The sequence below is a fragment of the Alligator mississippiensis genome, chromosome 3 (assembly GCF_030867095.1).
Source record: "Alligator mississippiensis isolate rAllMis1 chromosome 3, rAllMis1, whole genome shotgun sequence".
Classification (NCBI taxonomy): domain Eukaryota; kingdom Metazoa; phylum Chordata; order Crocodylia; family Alligatoridae; genus Alligator; species Alligator mississippiensis.
The window spans coordinates 155,705,183-155,720,368 of record NC_081826.1 but is presented as its reverse complement, the minus strand read 5'-3'; the positions used below and the strand labels follow the sequence as shown (position 1 = coordinate 155,720,368).

Sequence of the window (15,186 nt, the reverse complement as noted above, 5' to 3'; positions counted from 1 at the left end):
CCTCGGCCCGGCGCGCGGGGCCAGCGGAGCCGGAGCCGCCTGCGCGGGGCTGGCGGGCGGCAGCGAGAGCCCCGGCAGGGGCGGGGCGGCGCCGGGCCCGGCCCTCGCACGCGGCTCCGCGTCTGCCGCGTCGGCGGCACCCACCCCGCCGCCTCGGCGAGCCCAGGAGAGAGCTGGCTTGGCGCCCGCGGCACACGAGGAAGGCGAGCGGAGGGGCGACGGGGCCTGGAAGGAGGAAGCGAGCGCGCTGCCCCCGCCCGAGGGCGCCCGGGGCTCAGCTTGCTCGGGCCAGGCCCGGAAACCTTTGGCAAGCCTTCACCTGTGGGGAGTGGGTTAAGAAACTTCTCAGTGATGGGTTTTTTTCCTGTGAGAAAATGCAGGTTTGTGAGTTTTGTTTTGGGGGGAGGGGGTTCTTTTACAAATGTTTCTGACTGCAGCTGGTTGGACTGCCCCATCTGGGCGTTTTCAAACTTCAACAGTTTTGTTTTTCAGCTCCCAACATTTGGAGACTCTGGCCTTTTGTCCTCACTGGGGACACACGAAGCGGAGCCCCCAGGTAACTGCTGGGTGGGACAGCTGGATTCTGTCGAGTTCTGCTGACAGAGTCTTGTTCAGGGATTTCAAAGCCATTGGCAACACGTAGGGGGTGCACACAGGTGCACATACACCCCGAGGGTGGTGGTGCACCCCGACAAAAGGTGCCACAGATAGTGTTGGCTGCCACTCGCCACCCTTCCTTGCCACCGACGCTGCCGGTGGCGTCTGCGGGCAATCCACAATTGCCACTGGCCGCTGCCACCAGTGTCTGCAGGTAGTTGCCGACCACTGGTTGGCACTTGCCACCCTCCTCCCCACCACCTCTGGGAGCTCACCATGCCTCCAGGGGCAGGCAGTGTTCATGCTTAAAGCCATCATGTTAAAGGTGACAGCTCATCTTGACGTGTTCCCTTTAGCTCACTGAGTGAGTGACCATCAGGGCGTGCTATAACTAATCCACAAATAATAGAGCAGTGCTCCCTGTGAGTTCTCCACCTGTTCTCCTGTCACAAGACCCCCCCCCCCCCCCCAGGACATCTGTTCATCCTTTCTCCCAACACAGGGGTGTTCAACTGGCTCTGGCCCTTGGAGCCAGGGCTTCCCAGGGGTTTGGAAATTTGGTAGTAGTGGCAGCATTAACTGTTGCTCCCCTGCTGCCAAATTCCTGGGACATGTGGGGAGCCTGCAGGCTGGATAGTGTGGTTCTGTGTGCTAGATCAGGTGCACAGGGCTAGGCTGGCACTGGGCACTGGAGCCTGACCTTGGCATCAACACTGCAAGGCATCTCGCCCACAGACCAGCTTCAGGCCACTCATCTGACCCACAGGGCCAAAAAGTCATCCATCACTACCCTTGGACACTTTCACTCATTGTCTCAGGACCAGGCTCCCTTTCTGCCCAGGCACCCGCCTGCTCAGCCTGTCTGCACCCACATTGCTCATGCTCACCTGCATGCTGCTCAGTGGTATTGGGCTATGGTGCTGTGCCTCCTGGCTCTGCTCCAAAATCAACTGGAAGGGAAGAGGCTGACAAGCAAGGAGCCCTCTGCCTGACTTGCCAAATGGTTTTCCTCTTCACCCAACATTACATAAAGGAGCATTCCTTTAGGGGCTGCAAGAGTCAAAGAGTCTGAGGAAAAATTTTCTAGTCAGCAGCAGTAGTTTGGGTCAGCATGTTATACCCCAGCCTCCTGCTACCTGCAGTAGTCTGCCTTAATGCTGGGCAGCAGCTGGGTATCACCCTTTGTAGCTCATCTTAGGGAGTACTCTAGGGAAGGGTAGCTAAATGAGACTCAGAATAGAAAGAGGATGAGAGACCTTGAGAAACAGGAAGTATGACAGGTATTAACAGAGAAATGAGAGCTTGAGGGGGCTGGAGTAAGGAGGGTCATTGTGAGTTTCTGAGAAAATGTAGGGGAAAAGGGATATTAGGAAAGGCACTGCGAGGTGGGGACACCTTGGAGTGGTACCTGGAAAGCAGATATCTAGGGAAGCAGAAAGACCAGCAAGAATTGGCTGGGGGACTTTCAAGAAATACAGGATTAGAGAATTGGAGGCTTGATAGAGAAAAGTGCAAAGGAAAACAGAAGAAAACAGGTCTGGCAGAGACCAGGGAGATTGTGGGGCTTTAGGGAAACTGGTGCTTACGGCAGGGAAGATGCAGGTTTTGTGGGGAAAAGAAACAGTGGGTTATGGAAGAATTTTGAGGATACACATCAAATTACGTTACCAAGGACGTTAGTTTCTCCTGAAAGATCAATCGTATTGATATTCTGGAGAAAGAGGGTGAGCCTATAGACACAATGAGAACTGGTATCCCAAAAGGTAGTCCAGGTCCAAACAAGCAGGCTACCACGTTCCATCTACATAAAGTGGGAGGCACTAAGTCACATCACCAGTCTCTTAAAGCCCAGCAGGTGTGGCAGGGCTGTCCCAGAAAACTACTAGTTACCTCCTCAACAGGGAAGAGTTGTATCACAGACAGAGCTGATTTGAGACAGACCCTTACAAGTAAATCCTGGGCTAGGAAGTAGCTGAATTTTCCTTCCGCAGAGGGCATTAGAGATGGACCTCTGCCATTCATCCTAACAAGCTACTGCTGGTCATTGCTACATTAAAAATGCTTCCCACCACAATCTGAAGATCTAAGCTGTTGGAGTGGGAATCCCACCAATGAAAGAGCAGAGACCTCCCCCCAATAAAAACAACAGAGATGCTTATTTTAAACCATGTTGTCTATCTTATTTAGATTTGTTACTGGGGTCTGCTGAAATTTGTTCTTGAGTTGCTGTTGGGTGAATGGAATAGACACATAGGTTCTTCACATTCCCAATTTCAATAGTACAGTATACTAATATTGTCACAAGTTGTTATTTTTTAAAGTAGTGCCCAGATTTTGTAGAGTACAGGCAGTCCTCAGACTTAGGACACAATTGGTTCCTGAAAAAAGCGTCTTAAGTCGAAACATGGTAACTCGGAACTAATTTTCCCATAGGAAACAATGTTATAAATGGGGGATCAGTTCCTGAACCAAGGCCTGATACCCTATTTTCACCCAAAATAACCCAGAATTTTGTACTCAATCAATTATAGATGAATAATGTAGCTACATTAATGTGTTTATATTGTAAACAGCAATCATATTGATTTGGAAGAACTTATTTGAGGTGACTTTGCTTGGACTTTTTGAAGGGCGCTTGGCTGGAGTCTTCTCAGGAGTCCTGGCTGCAGGTTTTTCTGGTGTCTTGTCTGCTTTGTTAAAGAAAATGTCCAGGGAAGTTTGGACAGATGTTCTCCAGGGAGATGGGCGATGCAGCAAACTTTTTTGCTCGCGTGGGGTTGAATCAAGTGTTGTAAAGTTGAAACTGATGTCAGAAAGTGGAAAGTGTCAATTTATAAACGTAAGTGCCATTCGTTGCAACTCCAAACATCTCAAAGTCGAGGACTACCTGTATTCAGTCAAGCCAGAATGACAATCCCTGGAAACTGTGGAAGTCAAGGCTTGAAAAACTGACCCTTCACTTGAAGCCCGAAGGGAACATCTCCCCCAAAACCCAGGGCAATACTTCGGTGAGAATATCCAGTTTTACTCCCTGCAGCCGGGTCTCCTCGCAGGAGCCCGCCCCTGCAACACGCCCGGGGCTTTCGAGGCTCGCACCCACCTCGCTCTAGGACAGCAATACTCAAAGCCTACTCCCAATTCACACGCGGAAGCATCTCCACTGTGTGCCCTGCAGCTCATCGCAGAACATGTCATTGCAGTGCAGCCCCGTGCCCTCCTTTACCAGCTGACCGTAGGAAGGAGCTAGTGTCCCCCTTCCCGCGTAAGCTGCAGCACTCAGATCGGCGAGCTAGGAGCAGCTGGGCAGCAGCTACCACCAGGGCAGGAATGCGACGCTCGACAATAAGGCACCCGCTCGCGCTCCACGTGCACGGCTGCCCCCCCCGCGGGGCGGGGCGGGGCGGGGCGGGGCAGAGGCCGAGAGGCGCGAGCCGGACGCGTGGGGGCAGGGTCCCGCTATAGGCAGGGGGCGGGGCCATTACAGCCAGCGTCCTCTCTGAGCCTCTGCTGCTACTGGCTGGGAGATCGGAAAGGTCCCGCCCACGCGCGAGGAAAGAACCAATGGAGAAATGCGACTGGGAGCTCTCGCGAGAGTTTCCTTGAAGCTGGCGCCGCCATCTTGGAGTTGGGAGAGGCCGCGTCCTGTTTATGTCGCTCCTAGGGGGTCGCTGAGGGGGGATGGGCGCCGGGCACTGAGCTAGCGGGGCCTATGCGTCCGCCGCGCCCCCGGGCCGAAGCATCGCCGGCACGGGCGGCCCCGGGGCGACAGGATGGTGCAGTCCTGCTCTGCCTACCGCTGCCGGAACCGATACGACAAAGAGAAGCCCATTTCCTTCCACAAGTGAGCGCGAGCGGTGCGGGGGGCGGGGCCAGTGCGCAGCTCCGCGCGCGCCCGGTGGCCGGGGGGAGGGGGCGCGCGGCGGCGGTTGGGGGCGGGGCCTGTCACCTCCAGGAGCCTCGGGTGCGCGCGCAGCCCCACGTGGAGGCGGGACGGACCTCGCGTGAGGGGTGTTGGGCGGCCCCTGGCAGCCGCACTAAGCATGCCTCTCGGCCACAAGGTGGGGGGGAGTGTGACCCCACCCATGCACTATGGTCAGGCGAGTCAACTTCTGCCTACACATGCATGCGTATATGCATGTCTATATACATGTCTGTATGTATGTACATATGTGCACGTGCCTATGGATGTGTGTATGTATATCTGATGCCGTTAGTCTATAGAGGTGCATCTCTAGCCTACCCTCTGGTGCTCTTTGGCAGGTGGTGGTAGCCTGCGTGTCATGAATACCTATGCACGCCTGCATTTAGGTCTCTGAAATCCATGTGCCTCAAACGAGGCCCAGCATGTGGCCCAATTGATGTCCCCTGTTGGTGCCTGGAGCCAGCTGCTGGGACAAGCGGCTGGCCGGCGAGTCAAGTAGTGGCGGCGCACATAGTAGTGTCCAACATGTGCTGCCATGCTCGCATGTAACGAGAGTCCCAACAGGAAGCTGACAGTGCCTCTTGGTTGCAGGTTTCCTCTCACAAGGCCTGATCTCTGTAAGAAATGGGAAACCGCTGTGAAAAGGAAAAATTTCAAGCCAACAAAGTACAGCAGCATTTGCTCAGAACACTTCACTCCTGATTGCTTTAAAAGGGAGTGTAACAATAAGCTCCTGAAAGAGAACGCCGTGCCCACAATATTCTGTTACACTGAACCCAGTGAAAAGGTAACCATGAAAACTCCTCTTTAAGGAGTGACTGACACAAATTTACATATGTAGATATATAATGCATGCTTTTTTTTTTTTTTTTTTTTTTTTTTTTTAACCTCAAGAAGGAGAACTGTGGGAAGGAGACTGTTCCCTGTGCATGATCATAGTTTTGGTCAACTTATAAGCAGGGATCCTGGTTTTCCATTATAACCCCCCCCCAATTCTCTGATAAATTGTAAATTCTCTGATAAAAATCCCAAAATCTGTGGTTAAAATTAAATGCCCTCCACATCCCCCCCACAGCCCTGCTGGTGTCTCTCACTCCTGTCCCCCAGTCCTGCTTGTGCCCCTGTCCCACAGCCCTGCTGGAAGAGCCCACAGCTGCTAGGGCTATGGGGCCAGGGACCCAGGTCCACAGCCCCCAGCGGAAGGCAGCAGTTGCTACAGTAGGAGCATGAGCCAGCTCCCCCCACTGCTGCCTGCCTGCCTTGGGCAGGGCTAGCTCCCCATGGCAGCGTGCAGTCCTGGGAGCCAGGGGGGACCCATGCCCCCCAGATCTGTGGGGGGTGGGGACAGGGCGGGTCTGCGCTGCCCCCATGTACACAGAGGAAGTGTGGCCAGGGCAGAATGGAGCTTGCAGCAGCAGGCAGCTTTCTTGTGTGGCCCTACTGTGCCCTGCCGTGCCAGTTGCACACGCTGCGCTCCGGAGGGCCTGGGGGAGGGAAGCAGGGTAGGGAGCACAGCATTTCTGACACTCAGTCTGCAGCTGGCCGGCACTCCAGCTGGGGTAGGGAGGGGCGTGTTCAGTCTCCCTGCTCCCGGTCGGAGTGCCTGGCCAGCTGCAAACCTCACCTCCTGGCTAGGGAGTACCTAGCTGGGGGCTGAGGGAGTGTGGAGGTTTGCAGTCGACTGGGCACTCCAGTTTGCAGCTGGCCAAGCACTCTGGCCAGGAGTGGGGAGGCTGCAAACTTCACCCCAGCCGGAGTGCCCAGCTGGCTGCAAACCTCCCTGTTCCCTCAGCCCCTACCCAGCTTTCCCCCCCAGCCTTGTCGTGCAACCCCCAAGCTCCACTTACCTCCAGCAAGAATAGTGAGCCTGAAGCAGCCTCTGGTAAGACTTGATGTCAGGACCTGCCCTTGCCCCTCTCCCTTCCCCTCCGGGCAGGGTTGAGGGTTTCCCACCCCTTTTGCAGACAGCTCTTGCAGGCTGGAACTCAGGCAGCCTACAGAGCTCTTTGCAAAAGGGAGAAATCCATGGGTTTCTCTTCTAAAAGGGAAAATCCGTGTTTTCTCTAATAAAAATGGGACATCCATGGTTTTTCCATGGGAAATGGAAAATGCAGATCCCTGCTTATAAGGCAGTGGTTCTCAGCCTTTTTCAGACTCAAGGCAAGCCTGGATAGACTTGAGGCTTTCCTTGAAATGCTAGCTCTTGGTTTTCACTCTTTTTTGTGTGTGTCTGTTTTGATTATGAAAAGGAATAGAGCATTTTTTCTGTTCTAAGCCACCACCATGGATTTCTGTTTGAAATCTCTGAGTTTACTTTGTGAATCCTGTTTGCCTATCTAATAGTGCTAACATTGTGTGGCACCTGGCGGCACCCTTGAATGGATCTCAAAGTGCCCCAGGTGCTATGGCACCCTGGTTGAGAATGAAGGTCCAGAGGGCTGTAGAAGTAAGATATGGTTATTGGGCAATTTCTTCACCGGACCCATTGGAGGTTGCTCTCAGTTGACCTTGGGTATCATGATGAGCCAGAAGGGAGAAGGTGGCCCCTTGGGTGCATAGTGGGTACATACAGATCTGCAAATGATCTCGCCCAGGAGCCTCATATGCACACTGAACAGGAGGGGTAATAAAATGGAGCCCTGGAGGAACTTACAGGAGAGGCCCTGAGGCAATGATGAGCATTCTCTGGTCAACACAGTTTGGGATCTTCTTGGGCCAGGAAAGTGTGGAACCATTTGAGCTGTGCTTTTACCTTCTTGAAATCAGCTGCACAAGCAAGTTTCTGAAAATTAGTTTACTAGAGCAGGGGTTTTCAACCTTTTCTAATAAGCGTATCCCCTGCGGCCAGATGTGGGGGAGGAGGGGTGGTGGCGCTCTGTCTCAGCCCGTCTGCACATACCCCCTAGGGCTTTCCCAAGTACCCCTGAGGGTACACATACCATTGGTTGACAACCCCTGTACTAGAGGTTTGACTTGGTCAAAATGCTTGATCTCTTATTCTTCACATGCAAATTTAATAGACCCACTATAAGAAAAATAGTCTCTCTTAATCTGAGACACAACAGGGATTATTGAGGCTTTCCAGGGCCTGGTGATACTTGGGCACCTACAAAACCTTTAAACCAGTACCAGAAGCAAAACTCATTTGCTTTGTGTCAAGTTGAAAATTTGGAACTGAGGGTCCTAAAGCCCTGTTCACTTTTGAAACTATAGATCTACAAATATATTTGTTACACTGAATATTGGAAGTGGGACACGTTTATTTGCTAACTTCACTCGTGCTTTTTGCTTTACGACAGACTGGTGCAAGTGCTGAAAAAGGCTCACAGTGTGGCAATTTGCTTTGCCATTCACAAAATGGACTAAAATGTATTCTGTCTTGTTATTTTAGACTGAAGAGTTTTCAGAGCAAGCAGAAGATCTGTCTCCTCCTACACCGCCATTGCCACCACCACCTCCACCACCACCGCCGCCACCACCACCTCCTCCTCCTCCTCCTCTACTGCCATCTCCCCCATCAAATCCTTCCTTTCCTTTATCTCAGATAGATGCAAGACTGGTAGATCCAAGTATTGGATTATTAATGCCTCCTCTCCAGACCCCTAGTAATCTGGCAGTTTTCTGTGATCACAACTATACCGTAGAGGATACAGTTCATCAGAGGAAGAGAATTCAGCAGCTGGAAGAGCAAGTGGAAAAACTGAGAAAGAAGCTCAAGACAGCACAGCAGCGATGCAGACGTCAGGAAAGACAGATCGAAAAACTGCGCGAGCTCGTTCAGTTTGAGAAGGAGAAGGACATATTGGCAGGAAAAGGCTACATTATTCTACCCAATGACTATTTTGACATTGTAGAAGTACCTGCATAAATACATTGACATCCCCTTTGAAGGGGCAATACCAAGTAACATCTTCAGGCTAACACAGTTCAGTTTAAAGAATAAATACTCTCTAATTCTCTGTGTAAGACTATTTGAGATTCTAAAAGAATAAAGAAGCTATGTAATGTTAAATAGATCACGTTTGTTGTTTCTTCATTGTCACTTTGACCCTTTTTTGTTAATAAATTGAATTAATGTTTTATATACATCTCAGAATTAGAATCTGCATTTAGTTTATTATGTCTGCTTTGCTTCTAAGAGGGGAATGCAAGGTTAAGCATGTCTAAAATGTGTAACATGTTCGTAAAGAGTTTTCTTGTGCTGCGGTGGTGGGGGCAGTAGGGAGGGGAGGCAGGTCCACAGCTAAGAGTGAAAGCTTTGTCCTACGTGTACAATAGTCTCGATATTCAAAGGCATTTGTCATTGGTCTAACTGTTCCCATTAAGGTTAACTTCCACTGACCTCAGTGAGAGCAGAATTAGGCAATGGTGATCAGTCATAAATCCTGCCCTATACTCTGTCTTATTCCATGCATGTTTCAGGCTGGAATAATTTTCTAACCTCCATATAAAAGCATGTTACACTTTTAAATCATGGCATAATCCTTAATCTCAATGCGCCTCTGGTGCGCTAGATAACTATGTACAGTCAGCCTTACTGTATATTGCCATGGAAAAACTATGGGTGGTGGAAAACTTGTTAAAGAATCATCTGACAAACTACCTGTTTGAGGAGATGCTTTCTTTGGCAGGCCAAAGAACCTGAAGAGCTGCACTAGAAATTCCTTCAAATAAAGGCTAGGTTTCTACTTTGATATTTGAGATCAAAAAGGAATTGAGTGATTACTTCCTTCTACTACATCTGATTACGTGATGTCCCTGAGATATACAGTTGGTGAAGAGAAGTGTGTCGACTATATGGTACAGGCTCTGGTTGCTTTGGATACATATACATTTATATATATAATATAACAGAGGGGAGCCTGGAACTATGGAATAGCTCTATTTTTCAAATGGGTGTGGTCAACACTTTCAAACCAGTGCCTAACATGAGACCCCTAAATAAATAGCCTGAATTTCGAGGGTGCTGAGCAATCTCAACTTTCAGTGTGACCAAAATGTGACTTTCCAAAAGGCATGCACCAAGTCAGGAACAAACCAAGGTCAGACTTTGGGGTATACTGATTTCTAGGCCTGTCATTAATTTCCCAGATACTGCTGTCTCTCCTGCCATCCTCATAAGACTCCCTGGGCGCATCCACACATGCAAGCATGTGCGCTTGCAGCAGGTCAAATAGAAGCAGTGCAAATTTGAGCTGGGTCTTTTTGCTTCAGCACATGTGTTTGGACATGCACTTTGTTGAGGAGCAAATTGTGCCACTTGGGGCAAAATAACCCTGCCTGGCTCCTCTCAGATCTGGAGCCAGGGGGAGTTAGAGCCTGGGTCCAGCACCTGTGCTGTCCCCAGCAGTATAAAAAGCTGCCCTGGCAAGTAGCTCAGGGCTACTCGCTCTGAGGAGCTTCTGGGCCCTGGACAATTGGTACCTGGGGACACTACCCCTTGTGCCAGCTGGACTGCTGCAGCAGCCCTGAGCGTTTCCTGCACCCTCTACCCACTGCAGCAGTCTGGCAGTGGGGGCTGCTGCCTGGCTGTGACCTGCTGCGTACCTGCCAGACCCACATGGGGACTGCACAGCCAGTAGAGGCATCTGCCCTTCTGGGCCAGCTGCCAGTGGGCTGTGGCTGCAGAGTTAACCTCTGTGCGGCACTACTGCCATGTGTGCCCCTGCCCGGCCCTTTGGGCAGCTATTGCCCAGAAGATGTTCTGGGCATGGTGGCCTGCTTTGACCTGTTCAAACCATGTCCTCCTGGCCCCAGTTGGCCAGGAGGTCAGCCACAGCCAGCTGGGTCCAAGGTGCCAGCTCTGAGCAGGCAGGGTCCTGCCACTGGCCTCCCTTGCAGGAATTCTGGTGTTCCCTATTGGAAAACTGAAAAATCCCTGATTTAATAAAATCCCAGTCACTCTGTAAAACACCCCAAAATCCATGTTCCGCCATAATTAAAAAAAAAGACCACTATAAAGAGAGAGAGAGAGTGAGACAGAGACAGCAATCAGTTGGGCAATGTTTTATTGATATATCTACAGTGTTAAAGCAATGTGGAAGCGTACCAGTGTCTCTATCATAATAATAAAGTGAATTCTAAATATGTGTTTAATGAAGACATGAAACATGAATATATATTTTACTGCCCTCCCACAGGGGCTATGGCCCCACTCGGATTATGGCCCCCAGACAAGGGCTATGGCCCCCCAACAGGGGTTACGGCCCCTCAACAGGAGCTACGGCCCCCACACTAGGGCTATGGCCCCCCAACAGGGGCTATGGCTCTCACACAGGCTACGGCCCCCCAGCAGGGGCCAAATGGCCCCCGCAGGGCCTACCACTGCCCTGCAAGGCCCACATGCCCCACCCCAGCCCCCCAATATCTGCCCTACCTGGCCCCATCCCCCACCAGCTGCTACAGCCCCCCGATGGCTGCCCCACCCCCTGCTCCCCCAGACCCCCCCCAATGACTGCCTCACCTGGCCCCATCCCCCACTTACACCCCCAGGCCCCCATGGCTGCCCCCCCAACCCCAGGCACCACCACTTTAAAAAAAAAGAACCCCCCCAAAAGCCTCTCCTTACCCTAGAAGCAGGGGTGGGGGGGCTCTGGGGCAGCACAGGGCAGCGGGGGGCAGGAGGGCCCAGGCTGGGGCCGCTGGGGCCGTCCGTCTGCCCTGCACTGTGCGGGTGGGCCCCCAGTGATACAGATGGCAGTTACAAGTGCCAGTAATTGCCGGGGGGCTGGTTGTTTGTTTTTTTGTATGGGGATGCTGGGGTGGGGGGGTAGGGATCGGGGGCTTTGGGGCGGGGCTGGGGCCAAGCAGAGCAAGGATCAAAAGAAGCCCCCTTGGGGGGGGGGCAGGCAGGGGATGGCGCCAGGCAGGGCAGGGCTGGGGGAGTGGGCAGGGCCAGCGAGGGTCCCCCCCCCCATAGTCCCCTTCTCTAGCCCCCTGACCCTTTACTTACCGGCACTGGAGCCCTGGTACTGCAGGATTCTGCCTGGCAGGCCGCGTGCTTCAGCACCTGGGCGAGGGGTCAACCACAGAGATGCTCTGGCAGTCAGAACGTCTCTGTGGAGGACCCAGCCTCCGGTTGCCTCAGGGTATGGTCCCTGCCTGTGCCCTGCCCCGCTTTTTTAAATTCCGTTTTTTTTAGACCCCTGGGTCTATAATTTTCTCTCCGCGCTGCAAACTTGCAGCATGGGTAACATTTTTTCATTCCTGCACGTGCTTCTTGCCCCGTCTCAAAGGGGTTTGAGATGGGGCAAGAGGCACGTGCGCGCTTGTCTAGACGCGCCCCATGTGTGCAGATATATGCTTAAATTTGTAAGTTAGTACAACAATTAGGAAGTTTTTACATCAAATAAGACATGGACATTACACTGCTTAGTTAATGATGCTCATAGTTTTGAACAAGAGCCCTATTGTACTGACCTTGTTTTATTTGTCATAGAAAACAGCCAATTTTATTAGAAACTTGGAAAACAATTCTCTTTGGTCAAACAGGAGGCAATGTGAATTTTAACTCTGGTTAGCAGTTCTAATTCATGATAGCTTTAAATTGACTCTTAGCTTTACTATCTTTTTGAGTATGGCACTTCAAAAGGAGAAAGGATGTTTAGAGCCTCCACTACCATGTATCTGCTTTCACTAGCACTTGACATATGCAAGGATCTGGGAGCATTTTTATTCAAATTCAGTTTAATTATATACATTCATTGTTCATTCCAAGTAGAGATTAAAAAAAAAAAAAGATATCTTAGCTTTTGGAGTACCTTCTTTTTCCTTTTTCTTTAAATACCTCTTTTATAAAATACGGTTTCTCCTTTTAGTACCTCATGAGGATGTTTTGTGGTTTCAGATGCATTTTTTCTGTCTCTTAAAATATAAAAACATGCACATCAGCACTCATGAGTCTTGTTGCTGCTGCTCTCATGTACTTAAAATAAAAATATACTTAAATTGAAACAGTAGTGAATGCAAGGAAAGTTAATTCTAAAAGGCTACCAGTGTTCCTATGTTGCTTGCATATATTATACACCACATACCTTATATCAGACTGTTCATTCTCCTTCAGGAATTCTATAGAGTTGTACTCTGCAAAGCCCCAAAGAAGAAAAGTTTTTACCGAATGGTTTGTTCCTGTGAAAGACCACTCATGATTAAAGATTAAAGATAAAATATGTAGGACCATTCATGGGTTTAAACATGTTGCTGACTTGAGAAGCCTAAATGTATGTTCCCTCAGTAATGCTGTGAGCCATCCTGAAAGCAGTGAGCATTTATTCCACAGTTCATGTTGTTTTCTAAATTCCAATAGCCTGTGCTGAGGTAGAGAAGGAGCTGTGCCTCAAGTTGCTTTCACCACTTCTCTCATCACTGAGGGAGTGGGGGTTTCTTGATGTCAAAAGAAACCATGAAGTATATTTTAGTCATACTAGGCACATCTACATGCCCTCTTTACTGCCCATTACTCTAATTTAATGTGCAGTTAAGCATCACCATGTGCATTGCAGTTAGTGCGCAGTAGATTAATTTACTCTGGTGTAGGATAATCCCATCAAACACAGGTACTATCCTATGCTGCAGTAAATTAATGCGCTTAAATGCACATGTAGATGGTGTTATCGGGATTAGTTTACTTGAGCTCAAATTAAGCTGATATATATTCATTTGCATTATTTGCATGTGTAGATGTTCCCACTGGCAGCTTCTCTTTTACAATTCCTGACTCTGGCGCATAGGCGGTGCTGGGGCTGCTGAGGCTGGTGGGGCACAGTGACTGCCCGCAGGTGGCAACGCAGGCATTGGTGGCGAGGGCGGGCCGAGCCAAGTGGGGACCGTCTGCAGGCGGTGGTGGTGGCAGAGGCGAGTGGGGGGTCCCCCTGCGGCCGATCGCTGACTGGGGGGGTCCCACTGTGGTCAGACAGAGCTCGGAAGTGCCAGCAGCACTTCTCGGGGCGGGGGGGATCAGTGCTCCGCCTGCCCCCCCGCCCATTGCCTAAGCTGAGAATGCTCACTCTCAGTGGGGCACAAGCGCTTTCAGGGGGTGCACATGCACCCCTGCGTACCCCCTACACGCCACCTACGCTCTGGTGCTATTATGGGAGAGGACCTCTGCAACCCCCTTCATACTATCAAGCATTGAAATACATGGCAAGTTTGTAAACCCTCAAAGTTCAACCAGTTGTTTATCCTGTTGTAGGTGATAGTTCTGCTTAATCCACTGCACTCCCTTCTACCAATGTCCTTGTTTCCTGCAGCCAGTGCCATATGGAAAGAAGCACTGGAGGCTGGTCACTGCAGGGCAATCAAGGAAAGGGTTTCTGGCTTTTGACTTAAAACCAACAAACACACAGACTAGTTTCCCCAAACTTTTTTTAAGTTCCTTTGAGTGGGGCTTTCAATGGAATTGATGTTATTTACACACACTGCTGTAAATAAAAGCCAGTGTTGCTTCCTGTCTTTGCTGGCCACAGGTCCCCTCTTTGCACGTACAACCACCTCACAAACTGCTTCTGAAAAATGCCTGGGGCTGAAAAAAATGTGGGAACATAGCCTGTCTGAAACGTTATTTGTGTTCAGTTATTGCATGTTGATTTCTGTTCAAAAGTAAGCTGAGATTCAGCTAAACCTGGTCACAAGGAAAACAATTCTAGGAAGTTACAAGGCACTCAGTAGCCTGAAATGTTTGGGAAATAAAAAGCCTCAACATCAGAATCTGGACTCAAAGATAGCTTTGTAACTCTCTTTAAAAGTGCTTCTACTTTGCTGGCTGTAGCGTCAGCCCCTTTGAACACAAACACTTTTTCCTACTGCCCTCCTTTTCCTTTTGCCATTGTAGGAAGTTTTAGTTTTATGTAGGATTCCCTGCTTAAATGAACTCTGTGAAATAGCAAGGTCCCTGCTTCATTAATAAATATCCTGTGAAAGTACTGATATTTGTTTCCATCTATGTTGATTGTAAGTGTCTTTATCTCTCCACTGGAGGCAGAATTCATCAGACCAGGATTCCAAAAATCACCTTGGTGGGATTTATCGGGCTCCAGTCCCACACATTCAATTTTACCTTGGAGCTGTTGTGGTTTTGAATGAGGGCTTTTGCATCTAACTGTTCAGTATGATTCTCATTTTGATTGGTGGGAAAAGGAAAGACAGCTAATTGTTGGGAAATTTTGTGCCTAATTTTTATCCAGATCATTCTGTCATCATGCACTCTTTTGTAAAAGAGCTACATTTTGACATTGTTGTTGAGAGTCTGGTTCGGTTCTTTGCTGAGAACGGCCACAGGCTTTGATCTATACGCAACTCTGCTTCCCTGATGTATCCTTTTCAGTTGGACTTGGACAGGGGAGAGGGAAATGAAGTATTTCAAATCGTTGAGCATAAAGTAATTTTAATTAGTCTAGAGCAGTGATTATCAACCTTTTTTCATTTGCAGACCCCTAAAAAATATCAAATGGAGGTGTGGACCTCTTTGGAAATTTCAAATTTCAAGTGGACTCCTTTGAATTGTAAGTGTGGGTATTTGCATACTCTTAATAGATCATAGTCACCTTTCATGGACCCCTTAGACATAGTCTGCGGACCCCCAAGCGTCCATGGACCACAGGTTTAAAACCACTGCTTTAGAGCAGTGGCTTGCAGGCAATACATTTCCTGTGAGGTCCTCCAACATTGTT

At 49.9% G+C, this 15,186-nt stretch overlaps 1 protein-coding gene and 1 long non-coding RNA gene across 3 annotated transcripts; both read left to right on the top strand.

The window, feature by feature from the left end:
* Positions 1-284: 284 nt before the first annotated feature.
* On the top strand, positions 285-2,762 carry LOC106738721 (uncharacterized). Its single transcript, XR_009460923.1, has 2 exons — positions 285-380; positions 493-2,762. It is a non-coding gene; the product is annotated as an uncharacterized LOC106738721 (long non-coding RNA).
* Positions 2,763-3,233: 471 nt separating this feature from the next.
* Positions 3,234-8,535, top strand: THAP1 (THAP domain containing 1). 2 transcript variants are annotated; one of them, XM_014596146.3, is made up of 3 exons: positions 3,234-4,438; positions 5,111-5,306; positions 7,911-8,535. In XM_014596146.3, the coding sequence occupies exons 1-3, from the start codon at positions 4,368-4,370 to the stop codon at positions 8,385-8,387; spliced, it is 744 nt and encodes a 247-aa protein (XP_014451632.1). In that variant the 5' UTR covers positions 3,234-4,367; the 3' UTR covers positions 8,388-8,535. The 2 variants fall into 2 exon arrangements, with proteins under 2 accessions (XP_014451632.1, XP_059580547.1); XM_059724564.1 differs by lacking the exon at positions 5,111-5,306.
* Positions 8,536-15,186: the final 6,651 nt, after the last annotated feature.

Bases quoted from the DNA above. Each gene is read 5' to 3' on its own strand.
- THAP1 (XM_014596146.3), top strand. From the start codon at position 4,368: ATGGTGCAGTCCTGCTCTGCCTACCGCTGCCGGAACCGATACGACAAA. The intron at 4,439-5,110 runs GTGAGCGCGAGC...TCTTGGTTGCAG, and splicing joins AAGCCCATTTCCTTCCACAA to GTTTCCTCTCACAAGGCCTG. The intron at 5,307-7,910 runs GTAACCATGAAA...TTGTTATTTTAG, and splicing joins ACACTGAACCCAGTGAAAAG to ACTGAAGAGTTTTCAGAGCA.